General features: G+C 45.6%; 1 protein-coding gene across 3 annotated transcripts in view; it reads left to right on the top strand.

Annotated features, from left to right (window-relative positions):
* Nucleotides 1-22,124, top strand: part of AGR3 (anterior gradient 3, protein disulphide isomerase family member) — a 57,666-nt gene that overhangs the window by 18,934 nt on the left and 16,608 nt on the right. For 2 of the 3 annotated variants that reach the window (XM_068238505.1, XM_068238504.1), the window contains exons 2-4: nucleotides 14,701-14,838; nucleotides 17,470-17,533; nucleotides 19,494-19,546. In XM_068238505.1, the coding sequence (XP_068094606.1) occupies nucleotides 14,733-14,838; nucleotides 17,470-17,533; nucleotides 19,494-19,546 (223 nt within the window). In that variant the 5' untranslated portion in view covers nucleotides 14,701-14,732. Of the gene's footprint in view, nucleotides 1-1,843; nucleotides 1,939-14,700; nucleotides 14,839-17,469; nucleotides 17,534-19,493; nucleotides 19,547-22,124 lie in introns of those variants that run through there. The other variant, XM_068238503.1, reaches the window with a different exon arrangement.

Raw genomic sequence — 22,124 nt, 5'->3', positions numbered from 1 at the left:
CATTTATTTAAAGGGACAGGTAAGTATTAATGGTTAATTAAGAATATTAAAGGACTTTTTTCGTGGTTATGTTTTTTGTTCAATTAAAATACTTTTTCTATGTGTTTGTGTGTTTATTTACTTTTAACTCTTAAAGGAAATGGGTAAGGGGTACTACAAGTACCTCTATACTCATTTCTCCTGGGAGGGGGGTGGGCATCTGGGGGACCCCTTTTTAAAGGGGACTCCCAGATTCCACCATGAACCCCCCACCCAGGAAATCGCGGCCTCCACCTCCACCGCCCATCGGAGGTGGAGAAGAGCCCCTTGTCCTTGGATTGGACAAGGGCTCGGAGGGGGAGGGGAAAGCTTGGCTGCCCCTCCCCTTCCGAGACCCCCCAATCCATGGACCATGCGGGCTGGTATAGTCAGGGTGCGGAGCCCCACGCGGCCGGTGCTCCGCATTCTGGCTATCCCAGACTGCATGGGGGACAAGGGGTTAAAGAGGTCTGGGAGGGGGGACCCCACGTCGTTTTTTTTTTATATTTCCCACACTCAGAACGAAGAAAGTAAAACTCTTCCCACTTGGGGGAATCTATGAAAATAATACACTATTGTTACCTGTGCAAAAAAAAACTGACATTTTCCGCATTTAAAAGACATTTTTGCCCTTGAAACTTAAAAATCGATTTTCTCAAAAACTATAAGGTGTTTTTGAAAAAAATTTTTTTCCTCTTATTCCCACTGATCCCCTTAATATACCCTAGGAATTTGGTGTTCCTAAACTTTAAGCAGGCTTTGCTATTAACCGTTAAAGTCGGCGGGTTTTTAAATGTATACATTTTTACTTTGAAACTTTAACATCGATTTTCTCAAAAACTATAAGGTCTTTTTGAAAAAAATTTTTTTCCTCTTATTCCTCCTGATCTCCTTAATATATTCTCCAAATTTGAGGCTCTTAGCATTTAAGGGGGCTTTGCTATTAACCCTTAAAGTCGGCGGCTTTTTTATATTATACGGAGCGTTACGGTTTAACGCGAAATTACGGTAGCGTTTAATGCGAAATTACGGCATGAACGAAACGCGAAATTTCGCGTTGAAAATTACGCTTACGGTATTTTCAATTACGATTTTAATGGCAATTTCGCTACGCTAATTTCGCATCGTAATCGCAAATTTCGCATGCGTAATTATAGTAATGCGAAATTTCGAAAATTTCAGCTCATCTCTAGCAAACGTTGGCTTGACCTGGGAGCAGCTGCCCATTACAGTAGAGGAAGGGGTGCAGCGTAAGCCGCACACACCCTTTCAGGCATTTTACACAATAGAATTCTCTGGGGGAGAATTCCGCATAATAAACAGCCTAGGATCAGCTTCAGTGGGAGGGGCTACATAGCACTATACAGCAATATAAAGATGTAGGAAGTATTTCTGATGCTGAAACCAGGAGAAAAGTGGTTGTCCTGAATAATGTACTACATTCTACTATATCTCTACTATGGTACTGTAATGTCCTGCTGTCACCCCTGTCCTCCTTGGTGTACTGGAGCATGCCGGGCCTCCTGGAACGATGATAAACGGGCCTTGATCACCTGATCTCCAGGCTGCGCTGATTCCTGCTGAACAATGGCCCCATACAATTCCATTTCCCCCGGCCGGTGTAACTTTTCACTGAGAACAGCCCAGCACCCCCCTCCCGGCTGGGGACACACAAGGACCCTTCAGTGTCCTCCTAAATGAAGGACATGCGATCCGGGATAAGGGAGAGGGATGGCACTGGGCGGCCATGGGAAATAACTCTGCATAATAAAAAAAAAGTTCAGCCTCCTTAACTTTACAGGTAACTATTTCCTTGTTGCCATGGAGACCCAGAGTTCAGGTCACCTGTTCAACGTACGACTATAAAACTCTTATCTCGGCCGCTTCACAGCAGAGGACGTAAGAAGGGACTCGCCCAAAGTAAGTCATTGTTTTTCCCTTTATTTCATGCAATTTTTTATATAATCTAGAATAAATAGATTTAATAGATGGATATTTACCATAGATGTGGGTCTGGAGGTTTTCTTCCACCCATAATAGGTATTTAGGATGTGGAGGATTGTTGGGTAGCCGCAACATGTTCTCTTTATCCGCAGATCAGCCAAAGCCTGTAGGTCCGCTGTTGTGTAGCTTTCTCTTGTCTGAGCCGTTGAGGTTTGGACTCCATAAGACCTGAGAAGGTGCTACTGTGGTGTCCACCACCAAGATGTTATCAGCAGGGGCTTCCAAATGTTTTAGATCTTCCTCTCTGCTCTAAAAGATACGCAACAGCATAATAACATTTCTTTATTACAGCAGATACAAATCATGCAATAAATCTTTAGTGTGTCTACTTCCTGCTTTCATGGAAGCAGACATAGTGTTAAAATCCTGTGTTTACAAATTGCCTGCTCTGCCAAGGCAGCCAGCTGACACAGCTGAGAGATCAAATTACAGTTGTGATTAGTCGCAGATGAGAGGGAATTAGACAGGATAATCTCTAAATACATACAGGGTGCATTTCTCTGTTTTCTTTCTGTCCTGTGTAAGAGTTCAGGTCCACTTTAAGTTGTGAGATTGGGTCTCCATGGGTCAGACTCCGATTCTCAGCACATCCCACAGATGAGCAATCAGAATCTGAAAAGGATATGTGATTGGTCAGACCGAAGGGCCACCTCCCATCGCTCCATAACTGTTTGAAGACAAAATGAAATCATATCAAGTTCTATGCAGTCTTACTTACTCACTTAAAGAGGAACTCCAGTGAAAATAATGTAATAAAAAAGGTGCATCATTTTTACACTAATTATGAATAAATGATTTAGTCAGTGTTTGCTCATTGTAAAATCTTTCCTCTCCCTGATTTACATTCTGACATTTATCACATGGTGATATTGTTAATTGCTGGCAGGTGATGTCAGTGGAAGGAGATGCTGCTTGCTTTTTTTGGCACTTGGAAACAGCTGATATTTCCCACAATACAACAAGGCTCTCACAGTGTGATGTCAGAGAACCATGGTCCTGACATCACACTGTGGGAGGGGTTTCACCACAATATCAGCCATACAGAGCGCCCTGATGATCCGTTAGAGAAAAGGAATAGATTTCTCCTGGGAAAGGGGGTATCAGCTACTGATTGGGATGAAGTTCTATTCTTGGATACGGTTTCTCTTTAAAAGTCAGTCATTTCATGCAGACCCTAATTCATAAATCTGTAATATAATTGTTTTCCCCACAATGTAAACATAAAAGATGAATCGCTCCTATACCGTACGCTGAGTGACCCAAACGTCGCAAAAATCTGGTTCATTAATAAATGGGAGGAAGAAATGGACAAACTCTACTCATTTCCTAACCAACCTTTCTCAATGTGTAAACCACAGAGGTATGAGGCAGAAGAGATGTCACTACGCCCCAAGGAAACTATCTCTAATATCTGAAAAAAACTCTAAAGGTGGCCACACAGACCATACAGTAAAATGGTCCAATTCGATAAAAATGATCAGTTGTACAGAAAAAGATAAATTTTCCCAATCAATGTAAATGAAAATTGAATGGTGTAGGGTTGACAAATTCTTGAGGTACAGACCTAAGCATTTTTTTTCTCAGTTTTCAGTATTTTTTTTTTTTTTTCACAATTTGGGAAAAATTGAACTTATCTATGAGGTACATTCGAAAAATTGATAGCAGTTCTTGAATTGAAAAATTGCCTGGTATGTGGCCACCACCTTTATACATGTTGGAAGAATCGCTCTCGTGCAACGATATACCGGTAATCAGTGTCAGTGGAATGTTATGGCTGACCGCACTGTCACTCAGTGACTCTGTATTGGTGGTTTCCTTGCTGGGACATCAGCAGTCAGAGGAGAGACACTGCTGGATTAATCATCTCACCTTTATCGTTGGACTATCACTTCTGAACGAAGTTTGTTTTCCATGCTGCCCATATAAAATATCACTGAAAAGTTTATGAAAAACAGAGCAGGGAAATTGCTTTGTAACCAGGGCCGGAGCTACCATAGGAAAAAATGGGCAATTGCCCCAGGGCCCCAGAGCCTGTAGGGGCCCCCAAGGTGTCCCTTCCCATCTTAACTGTTGCTCCCCAGGGACTCTGCAGAGTCTGTTAAGTTGGGAGTTGATTGGGGGAGGGTCAGTAGCCAGCTCAGGGGACCAGGAGGGAAATTTGGCTGCAACAAAGGGCATCTAATGATACTTTTTGGTAGGGGGGTGTCTGTTCGGGGGCCCTGAGGCTAATTTTGCCCTAGGGCCCGATTGCTACTTGAACCGGCCCTGTTTGTAACCAGTACTCATGACCAGATATGTCATTATTTATGCCCTTCATTGTTGTGGCCTTGTACAGGCTCTTGAAGTGTCATTGCAGCAGCATGAGACATGTGGCTCTTGAAGTATCATTACAGTGGATATTGGTCTTGGGAGACTTGTTGTAGACATATAGTGTTGCGTGTATGTAGGCACGCTCAGGGCCGGTTCTAGAGTTTTTGCTGCCTGAGTAGTGAGGATACCCCCTCCCCCCCCCCCCCCCCCCCTTGAATTGGAATGATTGCACTGCATCCGACAAGGAGGGGCTTGTGTCGATGGAGGAGGGGCTGCATTTATTAGGTGGTGCTGGTGGGACGGTGACAGTGGAGGGGGAGGGACTGACTGATATCACCCAAAGTGAGATTTCCGAATGTATACCATCTAATAGAGGATACTATTGAACGCATTGTAATGAATGCAGCCCTCTTATGCCCCTCCCCTGTTTCCCGTCCGCACCGGCCCAGGAGGATCTCAGTAAGTCAGACTCTGAGTGTGAAAGGGCTGCCTTTAGTCATATTTAACAGCTGATGAGACCATCCTGAAAAAAAAAGATAATCAAAAATGTAATTGTGATATAACTAGCTAGGAAGATACTTCTGCGTAACACATTCCGGAGTTCCCCTTTAACCTGGATGCAGAAGTGAAGCCAGGGGAGCAGGATGACAGCGGACATCCTCCTGACTCGGTGCTCACAATGCCGCTCTCTGTCACAGGCTCATATCAGGCCTGTCCGAGCTCCAAGTCGCAGTGATTGGGGTCATCGCGGCCGGTGATTTTCCATTGCGTCCTGCGACTGACCGACCAGCTGCACCCGGCTGTTACGCTGCTGTCGTTAAAGGGGAACTGCAGTGAAAATAACAATTAATAAAATGGCTTATCTTTTTTACAATATTCATTTATAGAGTAATCAGTCAGTGTTTGCCCATTGTAAAATCTCTCCTCTCCCTGATTTATATTCTGACATTTATCACATGGTGACATCTTTAGCTCTCTCAGGTGCAGCTCTGCGGAATGTTTGTTTCTGAGAGTTCTGAAGCCAGTACAAAATATACATGCTCACCCTGAATGTGGGATGGCAAGCAGGACAGACTGACACCAGCCATCTAGCACAGGGGTGTCCAATCTTTTTAGCCAAGGGCCATATCACCATTCTTGAGAGTGCTAGGGGGCGGAAGTAATGAAATTGAACACAATTTTTGTGGCAGCTGCTAATCAGTGGCTGTTGCTGCTGCTGGCACAGTGGCAGCTGCTAATCAGTGGCTGTTGCTGCTGCTGCCACAGTGGCAGCTGCTAATCTGTGGCTGTTGCTGCTGCTGCCACAGTGGCAGCTGCTAATCTGTGGCTGTTGCTGCTGCTGGCACAGTGGCAGCTGCTAATCAGTGGCTGTTGCTGCTGCTGGCACAGTGGCAGCTGCTAATCAGTGGCTGTTGCTGCTGCTGGCACAGTGGCAGCTGCTAATCAGTGCCTGTTACGGCTGCTGGCATAGTGGCAGCTGTTAATCAGTGGCTGTTACTACTGCTGGCACAGTGGCAGCTCCTAATCAGTGGCTGTTACTGCTGCTGGCACAGTGGCGGCTGCTAATCAGTGCCTGTTACGGCTGCTGGCATAGTGGCAGCTGTTAATCAGTGGCTGTTACTACTGCTGGCACAGTGGCAGCTCCTAATCAGTGGCTGTTACTGCTGCTGGCACAGTGGCGGCTGCTAATCAGTGCCTGTTACGGCTACTGGCACAGTGGCAGCTGTTAATCAGTGGCTGTTACTACTGCTGGCACAGTGGCAGCTGCTAAACAGTGGCTGTTACTGCTGCTGGCATAGTGGCAGCTGCTAATCAGTGGCTGTTACTGCTACAGTGGTAGCAGAGAACGTACAGGTGAACAAAGGGGGACGCAGAGCGGCAACACAAGGTGGTCCCTGCAGGGGCAGTTGGCCCATGACGCCAGATAACGCAGGTTCATCAGGTGGCATTCCGCCCCCCTCCCTCCTCCATCCATATACATCGCCGCTACAGGAAGCCGCTCTCCTGCTTCCTTCCTGTTCGCAGCAGCCGCAGGACGCGCTGCTGTGACAGGTCTATGATGTAGTAGAGAGGGCCAGGGACGATCACAGAGGAAGCAGCCGCCAGCTCAGAAGGTGACACGAGTGTCAGCCACGGGGAGGGGGGGGAGCAGATACCGGGGGCAACTATACTACCTATACTGGAGGCAACTATACTAGCTACCTATACTGGGGGCAACTATACTAGCTACCTATACTGGGGGCAACTATACTAGCTACCTATACTGGGGGCAACTATACTAGCTACCTATACTGGGGGCAACTATACTAGCTATACTGGGGGCAGCTATACTAGCTACCTATACTGGGGGCAGCTATGCTAGCTACCTATACTGGGGCAACTATACTAGCTACCTATACTGGGGCAACTATACTAGCTACCTATACTGGGGGCAACTATACTAGCTACCTATACTGGGGGCAGCTATACTAGCTACCTATACTGGGGGCAGCTATGCTAGCTACCTATACTGGGGCAACTATACTAGCTACCTATACTGGGGCAACTATACTAGCTACCTATACTGGGGCAACTATACTAGCTACCTATACTGGAATAGATCGGAGATCAGATCGGACATGTTGGAAATAATTGATATGGTAGTAAATCTGCCAGAAAATCTCATCATGTGTACCCAGCATTTTTATGCTATGGGCCGCCATGACTGACACATCTGCCCCGCCCCCGACGAGAGCTGTTTCTAGGCTAAATTGCACCCAGGGCGAAGGTGTAAAAATTGAGCCCCCCCCCCCCCACCCCCGTGGACTTGGGAACCCTTACTCTTTAGGGACAGTCACATAGCCACAGGTCACAAGTAGATCCAAGTAGACCAGCCGCTCATCCAGGAGGACGCAGGGACCAGGAAAACACACAGGCGAAGAGAGCCTGGAAAGCCGACTCCTCCATGGGCACTGAGCACTGACAGCCTGCAGTACCGCTACAGGACATCAGGTGTCATCACGCGGTGGTGACAGCCTGCAGTACCGCTACAGGACATCAGGTGTCATCACGCGGTGGTGACGCGAAGTGATGACTTGACGTCTGACGCAGGCAGCAGCGGAACGTGGCTTTTCCATTTTCCATTACGCTGCACCGCGCGTCACCAGCTCCCTAGTGGTTATGTCCTTCTGCCTGCGCCCCCTTCTTCTACTTTCCGATCTGCGGCCAGGGTGGTCGCCCCACCCGCATTGCCCCGGAAACGGCCCTGCCCCGACTGACCTAAATGAACCGACCAATCAATACTTCCAAATTATTTTCATCCTCAAGAGGAAGTTTAGCAGAAGGGAGGAAAAAATAAATCAATACATTGCAAAGTAAGAAGCTAGAAAATGGAAGAGAGATCTAGAAATGATTGATATTCTCCATGTAATTTGTTCATGTTTTTTGATCCACAATCAGCCTGCAGGTCATCATCTTTACTGCTGGAAGACAAGGAAAAAAACCAGACAGCATCAACTGCCATTATCAATAACCACACCCCCAGCAATGTGATAGGCTAAAAGTTAGGGTGGTTTTATTTAGATACTAGCTGATTGCCCGGCGTTGCCCAGATATGTATTTGGCTGGTGTTGGCTCCGCCTACTTTTTCTAACCCTAACACACAATTACTCACTGACCAAGTTTGTGAGCTTTGCGGTCTTTGGTATCAATAATCTGCATTGAAATGAAACAAATCTGATTGGATGTGTGTGGCTCCACCCCCTTTTCTGAATTTGAACCCCAGTCACCCGATAACCAACTGTACCAGGTTTGAGGCCTGTGCCATTAACAGTTCAAGAATGGTAGCAATTAAATATTCCCCTTGAAAAGCAACAGGTGAAGTTTGATTCACTTTTGTAGGCTCCACCCACTTTTCTGAATATTAATCCCAGTCACCCAGTGACCAACTGTGCAAAGTTTAAAAACCCTCTCATTAACAGTGTAAGAATGGCTGCAGTTTACATTTTCCCAGTGAAATTTGTATTTGTCTCCACCCACTGATGACCCGGCGTTGCCCGGGTATGTATTTGACTGGTGTTGGCTCCGCCCACTTTCTAACCCTAACACACAAACACTCAATGACCAAGTTTGCGAGCTTTGGAGTCCTTGGCATCAATAATTTGTATATTCCCTTAGAAATTAAACAAATCAGATAGGCTGTTTGTGGCTTTACCCCTCTCCAGCATTTGAACCCCAGTCACCCAATGACCAACTGTAGCAGGTTTGAGGCATCTGCTATTAACAGTGTAAAAATGGCAGCAATTTAAATATTCCACTTGAAAATCAACAGGTGAATTTTGATTGGCTATTATAGGCTCCACCCACTTCCCTGAATATCTCAGTCACTCAGTGACCATCTGGGCAAAGATTGGGAACCCTGAAATAAACAGTGTAAGAAGGGCTGCAGCTTACACTTTCCCAGTGAAATTTGTTTTTGGCTCCGGCCCCACTTTTTGTAACCTGGACACAAAGTCACTACTCAATGCCCAAGTTTGTGAGTTTTGGGGTCCTTGGCATCAATAATTTGTATTTTCCCATAAAAATTAAACAAATCTGATTCACTGTTTGTGGCTCTGTCCCCTTTTCTGAATTTGAACCTCAGTGACCCAATGACCAACTGTACCAGGTTTGAGGCTTGTGCCATTAACAGTGCAAGAATGGCAGCAATTTTAATATTCTCCTTGAAAAGGGACATGTGATTTTTGATTGGCATTTTAGGCTCCACCCACTTTTCTGAATATTAATCCCAGTCACCCAGTAACCAGCTATGCTAAGTTTGAGAACCCTGCCATTAACAGTGAAGAAGGGCTGCAGTTTACAATTTCCCAGAAAAATCTGTTTTTAACTCCACCCACTTTTTGTAACCTTGACACACAGTCACTACTCAATGACCAAGTTTGTGAGCTTTTGGGTTCCTGGCATCAAAATTGTGCTAATGGAAGCAGTTTATCCAGCAAAGAAATCTGGCTGTTTTTGGCTCCGCCCCTTTACTGAATTTGAACCCCAAACACTTAACGACCGACTGTAGCAGGTTTGAGGCCTCTGCCATTAACAGTGTAAGAATGGCTGCAGTTTCAATATTCCCCTTGAAAATCAATAGGTGAATTTTGATTGGCTCTTGTAGGCTCCACCTACTTTTCCGAATATTAATCCTAGTCACCCAGTGACCAACTGTGTGAAGTTTGAGAACCCTGCCATTAACAGTGTAAGAAAAGCTGCAGTTTACATTTCCCCATGTAAAAAGTTAGTTGTTTTTGGCTCCGCCCACTATTTCTAATTTTGATATACAGTCACTTAATGACCAAGTTTATGAGCTTTGGGGTCTTTGGCATCAATAAGTTGCATTTTACCATTGAAATGAAACAAATCTTATTGGCTGTTTTTAGCCCGCTCCCTTCAGAATTTAAACTTCAGTCTCCCAGTGACTGACTGTAGCAGATGTTGGGCCTCTGCAATTAAGAGGGTATGAATGGCAGCAATGTAAATATTCCCCTTGAAAATCAAAAGGTGAATTTTGATTGGCTGCTGTAGGCTCCACCCACTTTTCTGAATATTAGTCACAGTTACCCAGTGGCCAACTGTGTCATGTTTGAGAACCCTGGCAATAACAGAATGGCTGAAATCAATCTAACAAATCTGATTGGCTGTATGTGGCCCCGCCCCTTTAGTGAACTTGGACCCCAGTCACCCAATGACCGACTGTAGCAAGTTTGAAGCCTCTGCCATTAAAAGTGTAAGAATAGCAGCAGTTTAAATATTCCCCTTGAAAATCAATAGGTGAATTTTGATTGGCTGTTGTAGGCTCCACCCATTTTCTTGAATCTTAATCACATTGACCCAGTGACCAAGTGTGGCAAGTTTGAGAACCCTGCGATTAACAGTCTAAGAATGGCTGCAGTTTACATTTTCCCATTTAAAATGAACGGCTGAAATTTGATTGGCTGTTTTATGCTCCACCCACTTTTCCTGGATTCGTAACCTCGGTCACCAAGTGACCAACTGTGCCAAGTGTGGGGACTGTGGCTTGATTACTGTGAGAATGGCAGCCTTTTACATTTTTTCCATTGACTTGAATGGGTGGAATCTGATTTGCTGTTTGTAGCTCCGCCCACGTGTGCAGGGGGGCCGTGAGACCCCCAGAACATATCATCCCAGGTAGTAAGGGATCTGTGTACCAAGTTTCGTTCAAATCGGTCAAGCCGTTTTCGCGTGATCGCGGCACATACACACACACATACACACACACATACACACACACATACATACATACATCCGATTTTATATATATAGATAAATATGCACAGAGGGAGATGCTGGTTGCTTTGCAGTTGGAAACAGCTGTTATTTCCCACAATGCAACAAGGTTCACAGACAGGAAACTGTCAGGACCATGGTCATGACATCACACTGGGGGAGGGGTTTCACCACAATATAAGCCACACTGCCCCTCCTGATGATCTATTCAAGAAAAATAAAAGATTCCTCATGGGAAAGGGGTTATCAGGCTCCACTACTGATTGGGATGAAGTGTAATCCTGAGTTACAGTTCCTCTTTAAGGCAACAGAAATCCCTGACTCTCCTAACCTTTCCTCCAGAGATCAGAAAGGTTCACATAAACTTATCTAACTAACCAAACAACATTAGCAGGAGGAACACAATTTATTATTAATGACATTCCAGTAATATAATGTCACAAATCACAGCGTACATTCAGGACATCAGAGCACACGATAACGCAGATCGTCTGCACAATACGCCCCATCATCAGCCTAGCAAACCATAGCAACGCTTCCACTGACATGAGCGGTCGGTACACTTCACAGGGTACTGACACACAGGGCCGGTTTAAGCAACAATGGGGCCCCAGGGCAAAATAAACCTGCCCCCCCCCCCCCCCCAACATATACCCCGGAACAAAAATCAGCATTAGGGGACCTTTTTTGCAGCTGGTATAGTCAGGGTGTGAAGTCCCAATCGGTCGGAGCTCCACATTCTGGCTATCCCAGCCTGCATGGGGGACAAGGGGTTAAAAAGTTTCAGGAGGGGGGACCCCACATAATTTTTTTTTTTAAATTCCCACACTCTAAACATAAAAAAATTGGGAAAATAGGAAAAAATGCCAGGGATCTTCATACAGCCATATTGCGGCTGTATAGCGATCCCTGGCCAAAGCGCTGCGGCTGCGTATGGACCCCCTGGAAACCCCGTCAGGAAATTTATTGCGCTTTCGTTTGATGCATGTAAAATTACACTACCGTTAGGTTTGCTACTAAAAGTTACATTTACCGCATTTAAAACTATACTTTTTTCCTTCTAAACTTTAAAATCGATTTTCTCAAAAACTATAAGGTCTTTTTGAAAAATTGTTTTTTCCTCTTATTCCTAATTATCTCATTAACATATCCTGCAAATTTAGGGTTATAGCATTTAAGGTGGATTTGCTATTAACCATTAAAGTTGGCAGGTTTTTAAATGTGTTTTTTTTTTCCTTTGAAACTTTAAAATCGATTTTCTCAAAAACTATAAGGCCGATTTGAAATTTTTTTTTCCTCTTGTAGCCACTGGGGGCCCCTACAAGCTCTGGGGCAGCTGCCTCCTTTGCCTTAATGGTAGCGCCGGCCCTGCTGACACATTGCGCTGTCACTGAAGCTGTCACTGAAGCTGTCACTGAAGCTGTCACTGAAGCTGTTTTGCGCATTCCAGCGCTGTGGGATTCTAGATCTATGACCTGTTCCCACATCATCAGTTACCCTGAGATGCACATTGCTCAGTTGCTTTTTTGCGTGCATTACATCACATGCCACTGCATGTATTGATTTTGATTGCTACCTGGCCTGTTTAGCTTTTTAACCACTTGCCGACCACGGCACGCCGATGGGCATGGTTTGCAGGAGAGAGCGCAAGCGCCAATTAGCGCGCATCCCCGCTCTGATGACGGAGCTCCGCTCCGCTTTCAGTCTCTGCTCGGAGACTTTTATTGCTGTGCAGCGCTGTGATCTACGGCAGCGCTGTACTGGGGACAATCGTGTCATGCGGCTGTCCCCCTGGGAGGCGCCATAGCGATCCGCTGTCATAGGCTGAAGCCTATGACAGCCGAGCACACTGATTGGCTGGCGGGGGAGTACAATATAAATTAAAAAATACACACATTTATTTAAAAATAAATAACAAATATTGATATAAAAAAAAATAAACAACAGGGGAGAGATGGCAGCGCTCCCTAAAACCTGCCTGCATCTGAACTGACTACTAACAGAGGCGTGCAGAGCCCCCTAGAGGCAACATACACACCTTGTATTCAAAACAGATGCTAACCTATGCACTAGAGTTCTAACCTCTGAATAAAAACGTAATGCAAACATGAAATCTCAAATGGGCGCAGCTAGCCATAAGGTACACTTACAGTTTTTAGACAACAGGGAGAGGCAGACGCAGCCTGGGATGCACTACCACCTCTCCAGGGGCGTAGCAATAGGGGGTGCAGCGGTAGCGACCGCATCAGGGCCCTTGGGCCAGAGGGGCCCCGAAGGGCCCTCCCTCAACTACAGTATTAGCTCTCTATTGGTCCTGTGCACATAATAATCACTTCTATATATACATTGAGTAGTGGTAAACATTAACAAGCTGTACCCCATCCCCTTCTTGCACCTCTGACACTGCAGTTGCCATTGGCAGGTTTTGGTGCGCCGTATCAATTGTTATGTATAGAGTGCCTGGGGGGCCCCATTGTAAAACTCGGGGCCCACAGCTCCTTAGCTACGCCACTGCACCTCTCCCTGCTATACCTTATGGCTAGCTGGACGGTCGATGTTTCGGGATATTGTATCATTATTACTGGGCACCTTTAGACTAAAAACATTCTCCATACACTATGAATGAAGATTTACCCATATTACATATTGGCTGCAATGATTACACATTTTGTTGTTTATTGTGGTGATGATGATAGCTAGGAGAAGTCATGGAGAAGCATGTGATCAGTGTGGTCAGGTGATAGATATGTAAGGGTCTGATTACTGATGGTATGTCTAGGAGAAGTCATGGAGAAGCATGTGGTCAGTATGGTCAGGTGATAGATATGTAAGTCTCTGATTAGTGATGGTCATGTCTAGGAGAAGTCATGGAGAAGCATGTGATCAGTTTGGTCAGGTGATAGATATGTAAGTCTCTGAATAGTGATGGTCATGTCTAGGAGAAGTCATGAGAAGCATGTGATCAGTGTGGTCAGGTGACACATATGTAAGTCTCTGATTGGCTAGTCATGATCATGTGCTAAAGCAGGATGTGATCACAGCAAATCAGAGCTTTGCAAATCTATCAGCTGATCAAACAAACCACATGGTTTCCATGAGATCTCCCAGACATGACCATCTCTAGTCAGGGGTGAAGCAATAGGGGTTGCAGACTCAGGTTGCGACCGCATCGGGGACCTTGGGCCAGAGGGGCCCCATAGGGCTCTCCCTCAACTTCAGTATTAGCTCTCTATTGGTCCTGTGCTCATAATAATCACTTCTATAGATACTTTGAATAGTGGTAATCACTAACAAACTGTTCCCCATCCCCTTCTTGCACCTCTGACACTGTAGTTGCCATTGGCAGGGATTGCTATGTATAGAGTGCTTGGGGGTAATCAGTAACAAGCTGTTCCCCATCCCCTTCTTGCTCCTCTGACACTGTAGTTGCCATTGGCAGGGATTGCTATGTATAGAGTGCTTGGGGGTAATCAGTAACAAGCTGCTCCCCATCCCCTTCTTGCACCTCTGACACTGTAGTTGCCATTGGCAGGGATTGCTATGTATAGAGTGCTTGGGGGTAATCAGTAACAAGCTGCTCCCCATCCCCTTCTTGCACCTCTGACACTGTAGTTGCCATTGGCAGGGATTGCTATGTATAGAGTGCTTGGGGGGTAATCAGTAACAAGCTGCTCCCCATCCCCTTCTTGTACCTCTGACACTGTAGTTGCCATTGGCAGGGATTGCTATGTATAGAGTGCTTGGGGGTAATCAGTAACAAGCTGCTCCCCATCCCCTTCTTGCACCTCTGACACTGTAGTTGCCATTGGCAGGGATTGCTATGTATACAGTGCTTGGGGGTAATCAGTAACACACTGCTCCCCATTCCCTTCTTGCACCTCTGACACTGTAGTTGCCATTGGCAGGTTTTGGTGTGCCGTATCAATTGTTATGTATAGCGGGTTTGGGGGGCCCCACGTAAAACTTGCATCGGGGCCCATAGCTCCTTAGCTACGCCACTGTCCCTAGTTTTATTAATTTTTTTCTATTTTAATGATCTGCAAATGTTATTCTAATCTTTCTGCAAAATCATTATTTTTATTTTCTCTCCTGCAGAGCGGCTCGATAGCCCAGCATAGATATCCACCATGTTCCTCCCGGCTCTAGCGGTGTCGCTGGCCATCATCACCTTCTCCTCCAACCTGGCTATGGCGGTGCACAAGGAGGTCCGCCAACCACAGACGCTGTCCAGAGGTCATGTGTCATCTGTAATGTACATGTACAATAGTTTCCCAAATGTTCCCTTATTAGCACCGTCATAGGGAGCTGCTTGTCCAAACTTCCTGGTCAGCAGGTGGGGTTCCTCCAATCAGGAGCCTGGCTTTCATGGGTGACTTCCTGTAGTGTGTCCCCCATAGTAGTTAGATCAATGATTTTGATTAACTCTTCAGCACTGTCTTCTCCTTACTTATAATTAAGGATGGTCAATGAGCAATGAGATGCTAACAATTGCCAATATTAAATGTTATGCTCAGGGATGCTCGGATACCCCTTTTAAAATCCGAACTGATTTGGCTCCAGATACCCAGATATCCGGATCGGATATCTGAATCTGAACGTTCTAGTATCAGAGTACATGCGGATATCCGCACGCATTATCCAGGATATCCGGGACATGTAGCATCATGGTTTTTTTTTAAAGAGAAACACTAATTGAAGATGTGGGGACTTAAAATACAAAAACAAAATGGCTGTCAATTAACATCAGGACTAGGTTCCAGACAGCGGTTGTGCAGCCCACATTGTGTCCAAAGTCCAGGCGCACAACTGGGACATGACCGTTTTCAGCCCAGACACATCCAAAAAATTATGCAGCAATTGTGTTTTGGGTTATATATAGGTGGTATCAGCACAGCAGCAGTGGCCTGTGGCACCCTGGCGGTGGGAGCAGCAAAGGCAGCAGCAGCAGGTGTAACGTCTGCCAGGAGCATGCCGGACGTGGCACTTGCCACGTGTATGTGGCAAAGGGGGTTCTGTTGCTCCAAGTCTGACCACTGCCAGCGCCAGCTTGCTTCAGCCACATGATGTGGGGTACTTGTACTTTATTAAAATCGGGGTTGGACTTTAAAGCAAATCAGCACGGAGTGACAGACAGCAGAGGAGAAGACACTAGTGCACACTAACTGTCTAACCGTCACACTGACACTGCTCAGCACAGCAGCACTGCAGTAATCTGTAGTAAGCTAAAACGGTACTACTCTAACAACTAACTAGCACTGCAGTACTAACTACAAAATAACACAGTAATCCTATTCCCTAACCTATACTGTAGCTAAGGCAGGCCAGCAGCAGCAGGCAATGGCCTGCACACACACAGGACCTAGCAGCTGCTGCAGCACAAAGTCTGACTGTCACTGAATGAAATCAAGCTAGCTAACTAATAAACAATAGAACAATAGTGTAGTGAAGGTGTTTAGCACTGAAAAGCTTTAGGTTTATCACTGTATACAGCACTTGCTAGGCCAGCAGCACTGGAGCATGTCTCTCAGTGAGCAGTCACACAAGCGAGGACGAGATTTCTCATCATGGCACCCCTCCTTATATACAGGGGGGGCTGGTCAGGGTTCCCTTCTGTGATTAGTTGCTAGGGCTTAGGCTGGGAGCCCTCTGATTGGCTCAATGACGTCATGGAAGTCATCTCCATGGTTACAGTATCCTGATTCGGATATCCGACCAGATATCCATATTGCGGATAAATATTTGCGTAGTGCTATTCGGATTTGCACAGAAATCCGGAATCCGGGTTTCGGATAGCTGAAAAAGTTTGGATTATCTGGGTAGTTCGGATATCCGAATATTGGATGAGCACCACTGGTTATGATTACTGTTTGCAAATTGATGCAGCTTGGAAATGGACCAAAATTTGCATCAAGTCACAACAATTAGCATGTCATTGACTAACCCAACTTATAATAGGCTTTGAAAGAAAACTCCGCATGTCAGGGAGTGAGTTATAATGCACTTTCAGTATGATAAGTAGGTTCTCTTATTCTCTGACCCGGAAGTCAAACTCATGACCTCATACTTCACAGTCAGAGGCAGTACCTCTGAGCATTCTCAGTGGACTTTCTATTGCCTTTAAATGTTATTGTCTTAGATACTGTAATGCAAGTGGTCCGTTTCTTTGCTTCTCTCTTGACTCGTCATTCAAATGGGCGAGTCATCCAGCTGGTTACAGAGAGAGCTTATGCAGCTTAAAAATGGATCAATCTATAGCCTGGTGTACACCTTCAATTACAATTGGCCTATATCTCACCATGACCTCCATGTAGTATGAGAGTCAACAGATATTGAATAGTATGCGCAGATTGTCTAGGTAAACTCTTATACTACGTGGAGGTGGTAAAATTGGTCAGTGATTGGCCAATTATTATTGAAGGTATGTATCAGGCTTAATACTTTTAGCCATAGACCCTGAACAAGCATGCAGATCACATGCTCTGACTGAAGTTTGGTTGGATTAGCTGTATGTTTGTTTCAGGCATGTGATTCAGTCACTTTTGCAACCAAAGAGATCAGCAGGCCAGCCAGACAACTGGTATTGTTTAAAAGGAAATAAACATGTCAGCCTCCTTATCCCTCTCAGTCCAGGTGTGCTTTATAAAATAAGTATGGTGAAAGAAAAAACACATTTCTATGTAAGACGGAGAAGGGTTACGGACTCCTGTCAGAATTTTGTAGCTGTCTGGATCCCTTTTCCAGAGATTTCCCACCACTCTCTGTCCTCGTGGCCTCAGGACAGGAAGTGAAGCGACACATAGACAGTGCTGCTCAGCAAGTGTTACTGGACTGTATTCGTGTATTAAACATATCACTTCCTTCTAGGCTGGGGCGATGACATCACCTGGGTTCAGACCTATGAGGAGGGCCTGTATAATGCAAAAAAGAGGTAGGTGGAGCTTTTAATGTGACTTGTAGATCTTTAATTAGACATAGATTTATAGATATCTGATCAGATTCCATGTACACTGTATTTATTCTCACCACAAACATCGGATCAGGTGACAATCATTTAACTTAGTTATTTTGGTTGAAAAAATAGACATCAGTCCATCAAGTTCAACTAGAAAACAAACAAAACAAAAGCAGAAAAAAAAACACTGTCCTGAATTTGCACATATCCCAGTTGATCCAGGGGAAGGCAGATAAACTTTACAAGGCCTGGGCCAATTAACCCCTAAAGGGGAAAAAATGTCTTTCCGACTACAGATGGCAGTCAGATATAATCCCTGGATCAACTCTCCCGGGAATTACCTAGTAATTATAGCCGTGCATGCCCTTCAATGCAAGGAAAGCGTCCAAACTTAACCTTTTAAAGAGCGTGGTGTTAAACCCCCTAGCGACCAGGCCATTGCAAAATGGGCCACTGCAGCTTTAAGGCCAAGCTGCAGGGCCGTACAACTCGGCAGTCGGCACACAAGCAATTCCACCCCGCCCCACCCCTTCCCTTCTCTGCCCACTAACAGAGATTTCTGTTGGTTGGCTAGATCGCTCCCAGGATGGTTATTTTTTATTATTTTTTTTATAAATATTTATTTGTATATTTTTTAAATAAATTTCCAGATTTATTTAATTATTTTTTGGGGGAAACACTCTCCCTCCCCCAGCCAGCCAATGACGGCGATCGGCTGTCATAGGCTTCGGCCTATAAGAGCCGATCGCTCTCCTGTCTCCCAAGGGGACAGCCGTGTCAGACGGCTGTCCCCAGTACAGCGCTGCCTTAGTCCGCAGCGCTGTAAGCGGTAAATAGACGGTGGTTTCGCCGTCGGTCCATCTCAGCAGAGCTAGGAGTGAATTGCAACTGTTGTTGCATCCAGTTATATGATGTGTTCTGTATAGAGGTGCCCATGCAAGTATAGATTGCCACCCAATATGATTTATTATAATGGTATGGACCATCAATCTACCTTCGACTACAATCGATGTGCCGGAGATGTTAGGTCAAAAGATAGTGGGCACCTGAGCCTGAAAATGGAGGCTAACAGTCTACTAGCGGCGATCAGATCACCTTAATCAGATCACCTTTTCAGCTGTCTATTTTCCAAGCTAAATAAATCCAGTGTGCCCAGCCTTTCTTGGTAAGTGAGATCTTCCGTCCCTCTGATTAATTTAGTTGCCTGTCTTTGTAACTGTTCTAGAAGGTCATTGTCCTTTCTACAGTGTGGTGCCCAAAACTGTATCCCATACTCCAGATGTGGCCTCACAAGTGATTTATACAGGGGGAGTAGTGTGTGCCCCTCCCCTGCATCATGCCCCTCCCCCTGCGTCATGTCCCCTCCCCCCGCATTATCCCATACTCCAGATGTGGCCTCACAAGTGATTTATACAGAGGGAGTAGTGTGTGCCCCTCCCCCTGCATCATGTCCCCGCCCCCTGCATTATTCCATACTCCAGATGTGGCCTCACAAGTCATTTATACAGAGGGAGTAGTGTGTGCCCCTCCCCCTGCATCATTCCCCTCCCCCTGCATCATGTCCATTCCCCCCGCATTATCCACTGCTCCAGATGTGGCCTCACAAGTCATTTATACAGAGGGAGTAGTGTGTGCCCCTCCCACTGCATCATGCTCCTCCCCCCGCATTATCCACTGCTCCAGATGTGACCTCACAAGTGAATTATACAGGGGGGGGGGGGTAGTGTACTGGCATCTCAAGATTTTATGTTTCAGGTTCATGCTGCCTCCAGGCATGCAGCCATTGCTGGGTTCTCTTACTAATACCAAACACAATGCCACCTTCTTGCTACTGATGAACTTTGGATCCTATAATAGTTATATATCTATTGTTTTTTTATTTATTACTTTGTGGCCCAGTCTGCTCTGATCTTCCTGTTTCCTGTCTGTCTTGCAGTAATAAGCCCTTGATGGTGATCCACCACTTAGAAGAGTGCCAGTACTGCCAAGGTAATGCCAGGATAAAGTCTCTGATGTGCTCCCAGTTATGTCAGCATAATATTATTATTTGTTAGTCACTGCCTAGGCGGCAGACTGATGGGTCTGGATAGAGATAATCAATCAGATGCTAATACAGTGGCTTGCAAAAGTATTCGGCCCCCTTGAAGTTTTCCACATTTTGTCACATTACTGCCACAAACATGAATCAATTTTATTGGAATTCCACGTGAAAGACCAATACAAAGTGGTGTACACGTGAGAAGTGGAACGAAAATCATACTTGATTCCAAACATTTTTTACAAATCAGTAACTGCAAAGTGGGGTGTGCGTAATTATTCAGCCCCCTGAGTCAATACTTTGTAGAACCACCTTTTGCTGCAATTACAGCTGCCAGTCTTTTAGGGTATGTCTCTACCAGCTTTGCACATCTAGAGACTAAAATCCTTGCCCATTCTTCTTTGCAAAACAGCTCCAGCTCAGTCAGGTTAGATGGACAGCATTTGTGAACAGCAGTTTTCAGATCTTGCCACAGATTCTCGACTGGATTTAGATCTCGACTTTGACTGGGCCATTTTAACACATAGATATGTTTTGTTTTAAACCATTCCATTGTTGCCTGGCTTTATGTTTAGGGTCATTGTCCTGCTGGAAGGTGAACCTCCGCCCCAGTCTCAAGTCTTTTGCAGACTCCAAGAGGTTTTCTTCCAAGTTTGCCCTGTATTTGGCTCCATCCATCTTCCCATCAACTCTGACCAGCTTCCCTGTCCCTGCTGAAGAGATGAACCCCCAGAGCATGATGCTGCCACCACCATATTTGACAGTGGGGATGGTGTGTTCAGAGTGATGTGCAGTGTTAGTTTTCCGCCACACATAGCATTTTGCATTTTGGTCAAAAAGTTCAATTTTGGTCTCATCTGACCAGAGCACCTTCTTCCACATGGTTGCTGTGTCCCCCACATGGCTTGTGGCAAACTGCAAACAGGACTTCTTATGCTTTCTGTTAACAATGCCTTTCTTCTTGCCACTCTTCCATAAAGGCCAACTTTGTACAGTGCATGACTAATAGTTGTCCTATGGACAGAGTCTCCCACCTGAGCTGTAGATCTCTGCAGCTCGTCCAGAGTCACCATGGGCCTCTTGACTGCATTTCTGATCAGCGCTCTTCTTGTTCGGCCTGTGAGTTTTGGTGGATGTCCTTGTCTTGGGAGGTTTACAGTTGTGCCATACGCCTTCCATTTCTGAATGATCACTTGAACAGTGCCCCGTGGGATGTTCAAGGCTTTGGAAATCTTTTTGTAGCCTCAGCCTGCTTTAAATTTCTCAATATTGGTGTGTTCTTTGGACTTCATGGTGTTGTTGCTCCCAATATTCTCTTAGACAACCTCTGAGGCCCTCACAGAGCAGCTGTATTTGTACTGACATTAGATTACAAACAGGAGCACTCTATTTAGTCATTAGCACTCATCAGACAATGTCTATAGGCAGCTGACTGCAATCAGATCAAAGGGGGCTGAATAATTATGCACACACCACTTTGCAGTTATTTATTTGTAAAAAATGTTCTCACATGTACACCACTTTGTATTGGTCTTTCATGTGGAATTCCAATAAAATTGATGCATGTTTGTGGCAGTAGTATGACAAAATATGGAAAACTTCAAGGGGGCCAAATACTTTTGCAACCAGCTGTAGCTCCGGCTGGCATGCAAACTGTATGCAGATCGGATTTTGGACCATTCGCAATTGACAGGAAGTTAATTTGATTGGCCTGATTCCAATTCAGCAGCTGAGGCTGCATTTCATAGGTCCACTTCTAGTTTGTGTAACAGCAGCATAGCTAGAGATCATGGGACCGTTTAGCAAAATTTTCATAGGGCCCTCAGATAGAGGAAATTAAGCAAAGCCACCTGCCCCTAGCCTATTGATATGAGTTTAATGGGCAATTTACATTCTCAGCAATTAACACTGCACAAAGTTCATTGGCACTGAGACAAAGTCAGAGTGTGGAGGAACACAAGATAATGGTGAATACATTAAGGGGAAGGTCCAGGGAAATTTAAAATAAAAAATCTACTTACCTGGGGCTTCCGCCAGTCCCTGGCAGCCGTCCTGTGCCCTCGCCGCAGCTCCGGTGGCTCCCGGTCCCCTCTGGTGCAGTTCCCGGTCTCACCAGGTCGGCATCTTCCTGCTCTCCAGCGTACGGCTCACGTAGTCGCAATGAAGTCATCCGGGCTGTACTGCGCAGGCCTAGAAATACTGCGCCTGCGCAGTACAGTCCGAATGATGCCAGTGTGACTCTGAGAGGCGCTCGCGCAGGCGCAGTGTGCATCTTACACTGGAGGGAACCCCGGGCCACCGGCGTGGAGTGGAGGTGCCACGAGGGCACTGGAAGGCTGCAAGGGCCTGGAGGAAGCCCTGGGTAAGTAGATTTGTTTTTACGAGCAGCCTGGATGTTTCCTTTAAGTACCACCTGGGCCTTCTATGCTCCTGGGCCCCATAGCTGCTGTTATGGCTATTACGGTACTACGCCCCTCGTGTGTAAATCAGCACAACATTTACATTCATTCAGAGATATTAGCAGCTTAT

This window comes from Hyperolius riggenbachi, chromosome 5 (assembly GCF_040937935.1).
Source record: "Hyperolius riggenbachi isolate aHypRig1 chromosome 5, aHypRig1.pri, whole genome shotgun sequence".
Taxonomy (NCBI): Eukaryota; Metazoa; Chordata; class Amphibia; order Anura; family Hyperoliidae; genus Hyperolius; species Hyperolius riggenbachi.
The sequence above is the reverse complement of the archived record's forward strand: the minus strand, read 5'-3'. Positions and strand labels throughout refer to the sequence as shown.